A 15,573-nucleotide genomic window follows, 5' to 3' on the forward strand; every position below is an offset into this window, starting at 1 on the left:
CAACTTGCTCATCGGGCTTGACTTTTACCGATCATGACGTATATCAAAGTTTGTTAATTATTTCGTACTTCAAGGAACATTCTTTTTCTAGGAATTTAATTTATTAACTGGAACTTTAACATTAAAACAAACGCAATGACGCAGCATGACCTATAGCAACATACTAATTTCATGAGATCTGAGTAAAAAGTTATTTTATCAACCATCCACTCTAAGTTCGGATCGTATAACGTCTTCAAAAGGCTTTATAAATCTCCATCTTGAGGTTTATCAATGGAAACGGGATATCATAAATTTAACACTTTTCCAAGTTAAAAGCAGTGTCGTTGAAGCCGTTGAGAAAGTTTTCAGATATTCCAGCAGCAGCAATGGCATTCGAGCGAATTAAGATGCATCTTTCTGCCCGTTTCGTGTGTCGGAAATCGAAGTCAGCCAGCATTAAGCCCAGCTTCCGGTTACAGAACTTTGCCCGTCTATATCCATTAAGGCGCGGCACGAACCAAAGCGAGCATAAAAAATAACAATTTCCCCCAATGCGATGTGAGAGAGTGTATTGGACTCGTTAGCTCTTTTGGTTTGATAAAGGCTACCGCTGTGATTTTTTTTCTCCACTCTTATTGCAACCATTCCTATATACTTTCATAATATCATTCCTTTCTGCCCCAATGAGACCACTAGTGTACATACTCATCCCAAGGGGGAAGGGAATGTCGGGCACGAGAAAAGGTCAACCGAGTTAACTAATAATATATCGGCCGGGACAAAAAAAAACCCCGGACGAAAAAGAAAAGCGTCGTTTGGTTGGTCCTCGAATTATCTTCGAGTGGCATCGTACACCGGGAGTTTCTCTGTGTGTCATAAAAAGGAATGTAGTAGCTGCACAACTTCCACCTGACCGAGCCAGTCAATTTGGTTCTCCGGGTCTGGGCTAAATACTGGTCATGATGTTTCAGGAAAGGGGGAGGGGTCAGAAGTCGGTAGCAGTCATCTGAACGGCTCTGCTGGGAACAAGGGTCACATACCGTGTGCTCACTCGCTCGTTGAATCTGTCGTCAAGTTCGAATGGGCATCGGGCTATCTGTTCTGTAGAAGATGTCATAATAACGCCATGTTTGAAACCACCAGGAACATAGCCAGGGCCAATGTTAGTGTTTGGTTGCGTGTGGTAAAGGCGTGTACTTCGGACCATAAACACAAGCTTTTAAGTATCTTGTTACGAATTTCCATGGAATTTCCCCCGATAGGAATGTGAGTACACATGCTTGGGATTTGTGAGAATTGGATGTTGTTGAGAAGATATTAGGAAAAGGGGCGGAAGACTGTGGATTTTGTTCTCTGTGATAATCGTTAATTAAATGTGTTGATATTGTCTTTCTCCATTTGAAGGTGGTGCTGGGATGAGTAACGCTATATCTCATTTTAAATACATTAGTTTATCAAAGGGGCGGACAGAAAATTTTACCAGCAAAATATATTTTTGTAAAAATGGGCTGTCTTTTGGTTTGATTTAACAGGTATATAAGGCAAAAAACGTTAAAGAAATTGGATAAATCGATGGCAAAAGAGTACCAATTGATGGCACTATAAGGGTAACAAGAAGTCATTAAAAGATACACTGAGAAAAGTAAAATAAGTAAAAGAGTTATAGAAGTCAACTTTTAGAAGCTTGGAAAAAAGCTGTATTCGAAAAAACTTGCGTTTTTTACTATCTTTTGTGAACATTGTGATTAGTTGAATGCATAGATGACTGATTAAATAAAAATTGGAATCATATTTCCGAGCAACAAGCTTCTCATTAACCCTCATCCTCAACCGAACTGTTTGTCGGATAGGCCGTTCACTTTCGGTGTTGAACTGGATCCTGCTCTGTACCACCTTCTCTAACACCTTTCCAGCAGTATCCAGGAGACATATCGGGCGATATGCTGATGGGTCACCTGGTGGCTTGCCTGGTTTTGGCAGGAGCACCAATCGCTGCCGCTTCCACACGTCTGGGAAAACCCTATCATCCATGTACTGTTGCAGTGATGACAGGAACATTTCAGGATGTTTCATGAGCGCGGCCTTCACTGCCACGTTAGGAATGCCATCCGGACCCGGAGCTTTGTTCAACTGAAGGGACTTAGCGATGTCGCGCAGTTCCTCCAGCGAAATCTGCTCCTCCTCACTCGTATCCCAGTCGTATGGAACCCTCGGCCATGTAACTTCCTCGTGCTGTGGGAACAGCTCGTTGACGATCTCACGCAGTTTATTCGGACACGATTCCTGTGGCGCACCTTCGCTCCGCGTTTTGGCCATGACAATCCTGTAAGCGTCGCCCCAGGGGTGATCCTCGGACAGTTGCCTGATTCGTGCCTTTTTGCTCGTCTTGATTGCCCTGCAGAGGGCAGACCTCGCAATTGCATAGGGTATTCTTCGCTCCGCTCTCGCTGACGGGGACCTCGCTCTCTGCATATGTCGCCTAGCCCGTAGGTAGCTAGTACGCAGGTCCGCTATTTTTGTCGTCCACCAGTAGACGGGTTGCCGAGTGTCCTTCCGCTTGGCCCTCCTTGTCATCGGAGCGTCGCATGCGCGTGCGAGTACCCTCGTCAGGTTTTCCGCGGACAGATTTTCCAAGTTCCGCTTCCAATTTAACAATTCTTTCAAGTTGTCTTCCAGAGGCGTGCTCCTGTTGTCTTCTACCTGACCGTCCACTTGTGCCCGCTCGATACCACATCGCAAAGTGATCGCTATTGGTGAACACACCGCTTACCCTCCAGTCGCTTGTCCAGCCCAGACTACTGAAGGTGACGTCAATGATGAACTCGCTCCAATTCCTGTGGTAGGTCCTTGTATCGCCTACATTCCCCAGGTCTACGTTCAGCCTTGCTAGGACTTCCAGTAGAAGCTGTCCCCTGGGGTTTGTAAGGCCGCATATGACAACGGGGCTCCTGCCCGTGAGACCTTCAACGTTTTTGTCCATCATCATCTGACGCCGAACCTTTCCAGAGACCACCTCGGGGAGGCGTAGCAGCTACAGACGAAGATCCCGTTGACCTTGGCTATCACGAAGCCTTCCTTCCAGCAGACACCACCTCTTGTATGGGGTGTATAGGGTTGTATGGGGTATTCCTGTAACCCATATCCCCCCCCCCCCCAGTTTGGCCAATAACTGCCATCCGAGGTCATGCGATACGGGTCTGCCTCTAACGCCACGTCCAGCTATTCCTCAATGGCCATCTGCCACAACAGCTGATGTGCTGAGTGGCAGTGGTTGAAGTTGAGCTGGACCGCTTCTATCCCCGCGAAGGTGCAGCCGACGCCTTTTGAAAGACGGGGAACCTAGGGTTGCCAGCCCTGTATCCTCCACCGCAGTGGAGACACTTTGCGTTTTTCGTGCAACTAGCCGCATGATGGTCGGCTTCACCGCACCGCCAACACAAGCCACTCCTATCAGTGCCCTTACAGGCGAATGATTTGTGTCCATATTCCACGCACCGGAAGCACCTTTCCGGTTTGTGGAGGGGATAGACAGATAGACCAGCCCACCTTTAACCGCCCACACTTGAGTGCGGCGTTTGCTGCCGCAACCGGAAGTTTCGCAAAAGCCACCTGTGTCCCGGATTTGGGAGGCCCTTCTCCCAGCCTGACCGAAATCTGGTCCGTTCCGATCTGACACAGATCTTTCAGCGCATCCTTAATCTCAGCGTCCGGGGCTATCTCGTCGAGATTTTTTACCCTAACGGTAACCGTGGTGCACGGATTTCCGCGGCTTCGCCTACTATCTCCTGCGTAAGTGCACTATATCCGCGTTTTTCACTGTCGAGTCACGTCTGAGTTCGAGGATCATCTCGTCGGAACGTGTTCGGCGGATTCTCCTGACATCCCCTCCTAGGCCCACCAGCCTATCGCTTGTCCTCATCTGGCGCAGGACATGGGCATAGGTTCCGTCAGGTGCCTTCACCACCAACGCCTCCCCCTTATCCCTGACCCGGTTGGGTTTGGGCTTGGACTTGGGTTTGGCCATCGTGGCCTTTTTCCTTTTGCGCTCAACCGTCTGCCACCCGGTTGGCGCTTCAGGCCCTTCTCTCCATCTTCTGTAACGCCCGGATCCTGCCGGACCGTAGGATCCCGGGCACGCTTATTTTTCGTTTTCTGATTCCCGCAAACTCATCTTCGCCAGAGGGGTCACCAAGTCCTCAGGTGCCCTCTTCCGGCACTTCGATGCAGTGAGCAGGCTCACCACCACTCTGTTCGCCTTGACGAACATCGCCATCGCGTTGGCGAACTTCTCCCGTACTTCTTTGTGGATGTTAAACTTCTTCCTAACACAATCCACAAGGTTCTACATTCCCGCCATTGCTACCGATAGCTTCGCAGGGGTCTCAGGGTCCTGAAGCTCCGGGGAGCTTAGGAGTTCCTCGACTGTCTGCTGAACTCCTGCGAAAGGGTCTCCGCTCTCTCCGCTATCTACAGGCGTCCTCACCGGCTTGGTGAGTTGCCTATTAGGCGAGCGCATTAGCCTGCTCCTAACGAACGGATTAGGACAAGCGTCTTTCTCCGCCTCATTCGCTTCCATCCGCGTTTTGTTTTTGTTGTTGTTAGAATTCATATTAGAATATTATTTCCCACGCACGAGTAGCGAGGCAAATATACGGTCCACTGCGCCAGTGACCTGCTTAGCGCAGCAAGGACTGGAATACTGTGGGGTGTGTCCTGTCCCAACCGTTTGGGACTTAACGACCCGCGAGCCTTCCAGGTACGTCGGCACGGTTCAGCGTTACACCTTCACCAAACGGTTTCCAATATATGTTCCATGTTCATAGTCCGCATTCATTGCAAGGGTCTTCATATGAGAAGGGAAGGGGGGGGGGGAGGTGTAGTTCTCTCGGCCATACATCTGCAATAATGCAGACACGTTTTCACTATGTATCACGAGGAGGTGGAACTACTTCGCAGAGAAGTGCCAAAATATGGGTAATAATTTTCATATATACATAGATACCTCAATCATATCAAGTTTAGATTTCACTGAAACCTTTATAATTGATACCTTGTTCAGCTAACGTTTTAAAACGAGTTTCGAGCGCATACTGCCACTTTAAGGTATAATCCACAGCTGAAATTTGGCATCGTTTACAATCAAATACTTTTTTTAAAGATGGCCAAACGAAGCACCATTGAACTTTCGTTGAAACAAAAATTTGACGTATCGCCAAACCACGCGATTAAAATCGCGAGCATTATATGGGCAATATGATGTCAAATTTCACTACCAAGGCATGACAGCATAATTTGTCATTGTTTCATACCAAAGGTCTTGTCGGATATATGTACATTTACACATAAATACAGTCATATTATTTTTTTTTTATTATAACTAGAAGCATCAATATTAATTTTGATCTATTAAAAATACTTGTTTGGATTGGTAAGTTATCATTATTTTATTGCAAAGCTTCCATTACTAAATTTTAAGGCCTTTGACCAAAATTTAAAAAAAAAATACGCAAAATAAAATTGTTTTTTTCATTTGTCCTCTACAATGTCCGTTTCTTAATACTAAGTAAGTAACTACTGTAGCATGGAGGCATGTATAAAATATCAATTATAAAAAATGGATTCTCAAGATTGCAAAAAATTATGCAAGTCGATCAGAAACTCATTAAATCACACGTAATTCAATGGGTCTCGAACGAAAAGTCCATTCAACCTCTTTCTAGGGTGCAAACAATACTTGTTTCTCAAATTTTAAAATCGTAAATTAAACAGTACTTTGGCTAAGCTTAAACCGTGATGTAATCCAAAGGTAAAGACTATGCAGCGATCATTCCAATCAAATATTGGATGGTGGCTGCAGAGGTAAATAAATGATTTTTCAACTCATTTTTTCAATAATGCACTTCAACTTTAGAAATTGACATTCTTAAAATGCTTAAGGTGATGGATACTAGATTTCTAGTGGAAATTATGAAACGTTTCTCTTTCATTCAAAAGGATATTGATACACTTCATTTACAAAAAAGAAAATACACTTCGAATACAAGTTCATTTCTCAATTCCATACAATACTTGGAGACCCTTCTGCAGCCAAGTTTCTAAACAAGTCCAAACCAACACAATGACTAGCACATCTTACAAAGTCACACCAAATTGAGTCCCAACAAGTTCCTCGCCACTATACAGCAGATATTTAACCAAACAAAGTCAATGATTTATTGTATTATTGAAATGAGTTTTCGATCAACTTTCAAATAGCACTTGATTTCTACAAATACACAAACCCTCTTTCAGATGAACATACATACCCATACAACCAGCTACACACATGAGGAAAACCACACGGAACGGCAATTCAAATGATAAAGAACGGGTTCCTTCTGTTAGCCACTTGCCAGCCACAACAATACCAAACGAATCCATTTCTATCTTCCGAGCTTTTTCTTCCCCTTGGCTCTTGGTTTTGGAAGAGAAGGATCAGCCTCTACAAAAGAAAAGGGGGAAAACGTCTGTACGAACAGAAACTTCTTCAGAATATCTTTGCCAGGATGGAAAAACTGATTTTCTTGTTTCCCTGGGATCGGATCGAGCAGTTTCTCCGTTTGAATGTCAATATTCTATGCTTTACGTTTTATAAACCAACTTGCTTATTGCGTAGGTATTGAAAGGCTGTGCCGAGCATATGGGATTTCGGGAAATACTTCCAATGAAGAAGAGGGATCCTTGAGTTGAGCTTTTTGATGAACTTTCTCGTTGATGAATGGTAGGGTTGAAAGTCAATGGAATCCTGGCATAAGCGAAACACGCGGCTTTGATAGATTTTGGTGGCTCCATAGAGTGCGGTCGGTTTGTCCTTGGGCATTTGGCGGTCATTTTAGTAAATAGTTGGTATACTATTAGTTTGATAGAAATAATTTTTCATAATCAATAATTAAAATACGCAAAAAAACTGATCGATAAATTCGGTTAACATTGCTTTCAGCCAGCGCCTTAAAATTTTACAAAACATCAACTTTTCTAAAATCTGCTGAAAGCCAAATTCAAAACAGTCCAAAGTAATCGTTACGTGACGCACAGCAGCCGGAAAAGTGTGGGTGTTTTCGGTTTTGCCGAAGCAAACCCCCAACAAAAATGATGATGGTTAGCTACCGTCGGCCACCAGCTGGCCTTCCTGGAAATTTCGAGCCCAGAAAAGTTTGGCACGCTGCTCTCTAAAGGAAAGCATAATAACGCACTGGAGTTTACCTTTAGGAAGGTTACATTCGGTATTGATCAGTTCAAAATTTAAGTTCGTTGAGATAAATATTGCAAAAATCTGCCAGTGTTTGCCACAGATAAATGATATCAAGATACCAATGAAATTTCACTTACTGGCAAGTGAAATTCTAACAAACAAACTTACCGATTCGAAGGCAAGCGAATAAAGGTCCGTAAATCGAGAAATCAATATTCCCTCCTGGCAGAGCTGGCAAAAAAGTTCAACCCTTTTATTCATCCACTAAAAAGCATCCAATCGAGCGTGATGAAATTCATTGAAAGGGCCGAACCGAATTTTATCTCAAACTTCTCCGAGCTTGGGGTTCACATCACAGCACTGGACGACGACGGGGCGAATAATGAATGAATTGAATCCGAATTTAATTCAATCGGTAAAGCTTTTTTCGAAAAGCGATATCGGTTTAGGGTTTATGGCTTACTTCTGGTTTTTTCGTGGTACACTAAACTAAATGAAATTTTAAACTTTCTCTAGTTTTGTTATTTTTGAAATGGTTCTTTTGATGTCAATATCAATGATTTTAGATTCAGTTTAAGAACTATAACTAGAACAAGAGCAAGAACTAGAACTAGAACTAGAACTAGAACTAGAACTAGAACTAGAACTAGAACAAGAACTAGAACTAGAACTAGAACTAGAACTAGAACTAGAACTAGAACTAGAACTAGAACTAGAACTAGAACTAGAACTAGAACTAGAACTAGAACTAGAACTAGAACTAGAACTAGAACTAGAACTAGAACTAGAACTAGAACTAGAACTAGAACTAGAACTAGAACTAGAACTAGAACTAGAACTAGAACTAGAACTAGAACTAGAACTAGAACTAGAACTAGAACTAGAACTAGAACTAGAACTAGAACTAGAACTAGAACTAGAACTAGAACTAGAACTAGAACTAGAACTAGAACTAGAACTAGAACTAGAACTAGAACTAGAACTAGAACTAGAACTAGAACTAGAACTAGAACTAGAACTAGAACTAGAACTAGAACTAGAACTAGAACTAGAACTAGAACTAGAACTAGAACTAGAACTAGAACTAGAACTAGAACTAGAACTAGAACTAGAACTAGAACTAGAACTAGAACTAGAACTAGAACTAGAACTAGAACTAGAACTAGAACTAGAACTAGAACTAGAACTAGAACTAGAACTAGCACAAGAACAAGAACTAGAACTAGAACTAGAACTAGAACTAGAACTAAAACTAGAACTAGAACTAAAACTAGAACTAGAACTAGAACTAGAACTAGAACTAGAACTAGAACTAGAACTAGAACTAGAACTAGAACTAGAACTAGAACTAGAACTAGAACTAGAACTAGAACTAGAACTAGAACTAGAACTAGAACTAGAACTAGAACTAGAACTAGAACTAGAACTAGAACTAGAACTAGAACTAGAACTAGAACTAGAACTAGAACTAGAACTAGAACTAGAACAAGAACTAGAACTAGAACTAGAACTAGAACTAGAACTAGAACTAGAACTAGAACTAGAACTAGAACTAGAACTAGAACTAGAACTAGAACTAGAACTAGAACTAGAACTAGAACTAGAACTAGAACTAGAACTAGAACTAGAACTAGAACTAGAACTAGAACTAGAACTAGAACTAGAACTAGAACTAGAACTAGAACTAGAACTAGAACTAGAACTAGAACTAGAACTAGAACTAGAACTAGAACTAGAACTAGAACTAGAACTAGAACTAGAACTAGAACTAGAACTAGAACTAGAACTAGAACTAGAACTAGAACTAGAACTAGAACTAGAACTAGAACTAGAACTAGAACTAGAACTAGAACTAGAACTAGAACTAGAACTAGAACTAGAACTAGAACTAGAACTAGAACTAGAACTAGAACTAGAACTAGAACTAGAACTAGAACTAGAACTAGAACTAGAACTAGAACTAGAACTAGAACTAGAACTAGAACTAGAACTAGAACTAGAACTAGAACTAGAACTAGAACTAGAACTAGAACTAGAACTAGAACTAGAACTAGAACTAGAACTAGAACTAGAACTAGAACTAGAACTAGAACTAGAACTAGAACTAGAACTAGAACTAGAACTAGAACTAGCACAAGAACAAGAACTAGAACTAGAACTAGAACTAGAACTAGAACTAAAACTAGAACTAGAACTAAAACTAGAACTAGAACTAGAACTAGAACTAGAACTAGAACTAGAACTAGAACTAGAACTAGAACTAGAACTAGAACTAGAACTAGAACTAGAACTAGAACTAGAACTAGAACTAGAACTAGAACTAGAACTAGAACTAGAACTAGAACTAGAACTAGAACTAGAACTAGAACTAGAACTAGAACTAGAACTAGAACTAGAACTAGAACTAGAACTAGAACTAGAACTAGAACTAGAACTAGAACTAGAACTAGAACTAGAACTAGAACTAGAACTAGAACTAGAACTAGAACTAGAACTAGAACTAGAACTAGAACTAGAACTAGAACTAGAACTAGAACTAGAACTAGAACTAGAACTAGAACTAGAACTAGAACTAGAACTAGAACTAGAACTAGAACTAGAACTAGAACTAGAACTAGAACTAGAACTAGAACTAGAACTAGAACTAGAACTAGAACTAGAACTAGAACTAGAACTAGAACTAGAACTTTGTGATAATGTGCCATGATGTGTAAAAAGAGTCAAGTTTACAAAAGTCAGGCATTCAAAAAGGTAGTGAGTCAAGAGGACAGCTTGAACCGAATCATGGAACACCTGAAATATTTCAAATATTACAGTTATGAACTGTCCGATATAAATTGCAATTACAGCTATCTATGTATTCTTGTATTATATGATCATGTAAGTCCAAAATATAGTCTCTGTTCAAGTCGAAAATTTAAGTCAAAATTGTTTTAAAATATTCATTATTAATTATCTCTTTTAAATATTCAAAGAATTTTAGAAGATGTTTTGCAGCATCAAGGAAAGCAGTTCGGTCCTAGAAATTTCAATTAATTTCATCATCCGGCACATCATCGCGTTTCATGGGCCAGCGCGCTTATAATTCACCGAAATTCCGGGCTCTTCGACGCTCGTGTCAGCCCGGCGCAGAGAGAAGCGCTGAATTCGACAGATCCTAAGTCATGCATCTTTCATGAAACCAGCATAGTAGCAAGTTTAAATATTCATACTGCCATTTGCAACTTGTTGGCCTTCGGTCGCCATCATTTGCTCGCACGATTTCCGTTTTTCGGGTGGGCAAAGTTTCTTGTTTTATTGGGTCGGTCCCGGCAACTTTGGCTCAACAACGGTCTCTCAAATCTCGAAGGGTAGAGCAGAGCAGCTTTCTTTTTGGGTATAAGGACGATACGAGTATGGAGGAACAAATACGTCAATATGTTTGTTCATCATACTTTGTGGTTGTTTAGGTACATTTCTCAATTATAATATTTCCATAGTTTATGGACGGACATGAAAAATCGACTTTACATGTTAAAATACTAAAAACAATTCTTATGAACTTGTTTCACAATTTTCAAAATATCCTTAAACTGTTATAAAAACAACCCGTTTATTGTTTGTGCACCCAGGAAGAGACACTGAGATTTGTACCATCCAAAAATTTTGATATTTTTTCAATGTTTCAACATTCTCAGCAACATTATAAACAATCAAAAGTATTCTTCTGAACTTTTTCTACTACATAACAAAGCTATTCCTAATCAATATATGGGGATCCCCTGTTGCTACCGAACTTCCGATTCGCAAGCTACTGAACCGGAAGGCAAATTCGCGTATACGTTTTCAGAAACTCGTGAATAATGCGGAGCCCAATCTATGTCTGTGACCGTGCGGCGTGTGTTGGTGCGTGAGTGCGTGCGTGCGTGCGTGTCTGTGGGCAGGTTTCTCCCGTGCCTTCTAGCGATTCTGACCAGCATAATCATGAATCGTGATGGGGGTTGAATCAAACGGCTCAGAAAACGCTCTTTCAATCGGCGAAAATGGCAAATAAATCCTCACTTTCACTCAGACTCGTCCTTCCGGCTCGCACCGGCACCCTTCCGCGAAGTTCAAACGGAACGACCACGCGCGTTTGTCTTGAATTATAGGGTGGTTTTGTTATAAAATTTATTTTTACAGTTTTTTTTTACAAATGATAAATATTTTTCTGTTGATAATTTGAACAGAACATTTGATTTTTTTCCGAGTTCTAAAATTGATCCACCCTATCGAATAATGGCGGGCCAATCTCATCTCGCACCGATAACAACAGGCATCCGCAATTTCCCATGGAACCCTGAAAATAACTTGTGTCGCCTTTGGGGCATCGATAATTTCGATGACCGTTTGGGCGGAAGAAAAGATTGATTGTGTAGGCAGAAATAGTAGAGCTCCGAAAAGAGAAAGAGAAAAAAAGTGGTCGGTATGAACTGAGAATCCAGTGAGCTGTAATCATTGGGCACTCCAGAAAAAGTAGCAATCGAGCAGCGGCAACTGTAATGTTTTTCCAATGACTGCAGCAACCATATCATCATTTACATAATGGATTGGTAAACGGGATTGTCCGGGAAAATCGTCTGATAGGCCGTTGCGGTTCGTTAGAAGAAAATTAAATCTGTATGTGAACCCATGGATTTTCTTGGATACGCGGCGAAAGAAAAGAAGCTTTAGATGCTTTTTTCAAATCAGGTTTGTTTAAGTGATACACCTAAGTAACTTCAATGCTGTGTTTAAATTAAATGGCAACGAACCTGATTTGAAAGCTGAAATTCCAAATAGTTTTCCCTATGTTGCTACAGAGACCACTTTTTTAAAACAATTTTTAAAACATTCATCCTTCATATTTTTAAACCTATAGGATAACGCTTCAACGTTTAAATTTTTCAAAATTTGTGTGGAAAAAATAAACAATGTTTGGTGCTTCTGTCAACCTATTTTGATATTGGATGTTTTTTGTCAGAGAACAATTTTCTGAAAGGAGGAAATTAATTTTGTATTTAGTGAAAGGGTATGTTATATTTTGGTTGAATTTAAACCAAAAATCAGCAGTAAAAGTGTGGCAGCAATCCTAACCATAATGTTTGTGGGTCAGCAGTCGAACTTACAATCAACACACAACTATTCATTCATTAACGAACGTTGGCGCACAGCGATTGAGTCGTTCAAGACCAACATTTTGATATGAGTTGTTTAAATTTTTCATATATTATGCAAACAAATGTATACGACTCTAAAATTTTTTCAGCAACCTAGTTGAATCATGATGCTTTTATGTTGGCCAACAGCTTGTAAGGAAGCATGTTGAATTTATGGATTAAAGAATTCTGATTTTTTAACAATCGTCACAATACAGGACGAGCTCATTGTTGTTAACCTAGAAAGCTCGCCCGATTACTTCACTTCTCATTGCCTAAATCAGCTAAACCAGGAAAAAATAATTTAAAAGGCGTTCGGATCAAAAGTGGTCGATTTAAATTGCGTGTAAATCGATTATTTGTTTATTTAAAAATCAAAGGATCCTTCTTTTTGAAGTTCAATATGCATTAAAGACGGAAAAAATACTCAGTTAAAATTCCGGTCAACCTATTCAAAACTGACGAGTCTTCCGTCTGACGCCCACCATCAGGTTTTGAAAAACCCACTTTCTCCGCCGCAAAACGCAAGGTTTGCTTCAAACTGCTTCTCTCTGCCTACAAAGAAAATAGGGAAAATAGAGAACTACGCACTCTCTAGAATCTCTAGATCAATCCTTATTCTGTTTGGGTTAATGGTTAATGCAACAATGCATTATTTTAACTTTCGGTTCCTTATATTTAGCGATACAGCATAGTTGATAAATCCTTCTACGGAATTAAACTTGAATTTATATAACAAAAGTATCTGTTGTGGTATGAGCCTACTTGGTTGAATGATTCGACTGAATCAAAGCAATCGAAAGATTCCTTTTAATTCAACCACGGTAAATGAAAAGTTCATATACCAGTATTTCGATAGCAACTTACTACCTTCTTCAGTGAACTTCAATCGAAAACGTTCACTGAAGAAGGTAGTAAGTTGCTATCGAAATACTGGTATATGAACTTTTCATTTACCGTGGTTGAATTAAAAGGAATCTTTCGATTGCTTTGATTCAAACAAAAGTATCATTATACACCAAGAATTTAAGGGGTGAATGACTCAAACACTTCAACAAAGACAAAACTATAATTGAGTAGCGGATCAATATTAACAGGTCCTCGCATCAGTTGCGATGAATTAAGATGTCAAAAATATGGATTCGATGTGTTTTGCTGCAATATTTTAAATTTTCGTTGGTTCAGCCATAAATATAGTTGAATCACATTCCATCGTGACGTTATTCAACTTTTTCGATTTTTTTTGCATTATTGTCACTCTACAGGTCAATGTTTTTTTTATATGAATAAATAGAAACAAACGTTTGCTAATTGAACTCCCTTCTAAATTAATATGGTTTAGTAAGTGTCATAATGTTGATATCGTTTTTCTATTGTGCCGTGATTTCATGCAAGTATTAATTTTTTTTGACATACAGTCACTCCCAAAAATTAGTGTAGTGTACACCCAGTTTTAACCTTAGTACATTTTTCCCATTGCGTTTAAAACGACAATTTCCGGCCAAAACACAATTTTTGAACCGCCATAACTTTTTGACGGACTTTTGGTGAAATGTGTGCCTTAAATCAAATTTCAAAATTTCAAATTAAAAAAAAATAATTGAAGAAAAACCAGTTTTTATGCCTCTTCAGATCACACTGTATCAGAATCCCTTTCACACACATTCTATGTATCCCTTTCCCGTAGTCAGATTAAGCTCAAATTTGGTATATGACCTTATGATAATTTCTTTTTAAAAATCTAAGTATTTTTGCAAGTGTTTTGATTTTCAAGCAGGTATTGATGGAGTCGAATTTGATAAATTATATTATAAAATCCTGAATATTCATAAAACAATGCTTTCTAATAATGATTGAATTGTAAATGGCTCTTCACGTGATAATACAAGCAATATTCTTTGTTCAGCAATGTGCACAAAAATCCGCATCTTTTAGTAGCATCGATATACCAAAAAATGTACGCTAGTTCCATATTTTGGTCAGTTGAAAATAAAATGTTTATCTTAACCTTCCAAAGCCGTTCGCAAAATATCCGTTCCGGTGAAATTTGAGTTGTAGTTTGATTTCGTTCTCCTGGCTGTAAATGTCAACCAATTTTGATGATATTATAATCATTGTATAGGTAATTTGTTCTTATTACTGAACATTTCAAAATCAAGTCGATATGTATTAGGTACCAGGTTATTAGAAACTGGTTCAGAAAGTAAAAAGTCCGAAAAATCAATTTTATTTTTAACATACTTATAACTTTTGACAGCTTTTCTGTATTTAAGTGTTTCATTAATGTTTGAAATCGTTACACAATTTTACATACACAATTTTTTGATATATGATTTTAATCGCCGTAATTTGTATGATTATAATTTTAATGGCATGTGTGGCGGAATGAAAACTAGAGAGAGAATTTATTTTATAGAATTTGAAAGAAAGGTGGATAGACAGGCATTAGTGCGCCACTAGGAGAAAGCTTGATAGGTGTTGAAATTTTAGGCTAGAGGGCATGTTGATGAAAAGCTCCCATGAATTGCTCCCGCCTTTGCTCTGCATTAGCTAACTATACATGAGAAACCCAGAAAGAGAATTCCCATGTATAGCGAGCCCAATGGTTTGAGAGCGTGTTTTTACGCACACTTCAAACGAGCAAAAACGTAGCAACCCATGGGCCTACTGAGCTTTCCTTATGCGAGAACAGTTCTATCGACGTTGCCATTATTTCAGATTCGCTGCGAATAGTTGCTACTTGTCGATTTTTTCGCATTTCACATTTTATCTATTCCGCGTTCTAACTTTTTTGGCCAAGTGTCAATTTTTTGAACCGTATTTTTCTTGTTGTATTTTTTTTCTTTTTGCCAATGATTGTTGGATATATGATTTTAATCGCCGTAATTTGTATGATTATAATTTTAATGGCATGTGCAGCGGAATGAAAACTAGAGAGAGAATTTATTTTATAGAATTTGAAAGAAAGGTGGATAGACAGGCATTAGTGCGCCACTAGGAGAAAGCTTGATAGGTGTTGAAATTTTAGGCTAGAGGGCATGTTGATGAAAAGCTCCCATGAATTGCTCCCGCCTTTGCTCTGCATTAGCTAACTATACATGAGAAACCCAGAAAGAGAATTCCCATGTATAGCGAGCCCAATGGTTTGAGAGCGTGTTTTTACGCACACTTCAAACGAGCAAAAACGTAGCAACCCATGGGCCT

At 39.6% G+C, this 15,573-nt stretch overlaps 1 protein-coding gene across 1 annotated transcript; it reads right to left on the reverse strand.

The window, feature by feature from the left end:
• Positions 1-7,963: 7,963 nt before the first annotated feature.
• LOC129744122 (uncharacterized protein DDB_G0271670-like) lies at positions 7,964-9,670 on the reverse strand (the record flags this gene model as incomplete). The annotated part of the gene is made up of 1 exon (XM_055736518.1): positions 7,964-9,670. A coding segment is annotated over one exon (1,707 nt), but the record flags the coding sequence as incomplete, so codon positions are not given.
• Positions 9,671-15,573: the final 5,903 nt, after the last annotated feature.

This window comes from Uranotaenia lowii, chromosome 2 (genome assembly GCF_029784155.1).
Source record: "Uranotaenia lowii strain MFRU-FL chromosome 2, ASM2978415v1, whole genome shotgun sequence".
NCBI lineage: Eukaryota > Metazoa > Arthropoda > Insecta > Diptera > Culicidae > Uranotaenia > Uranotaenia lowii.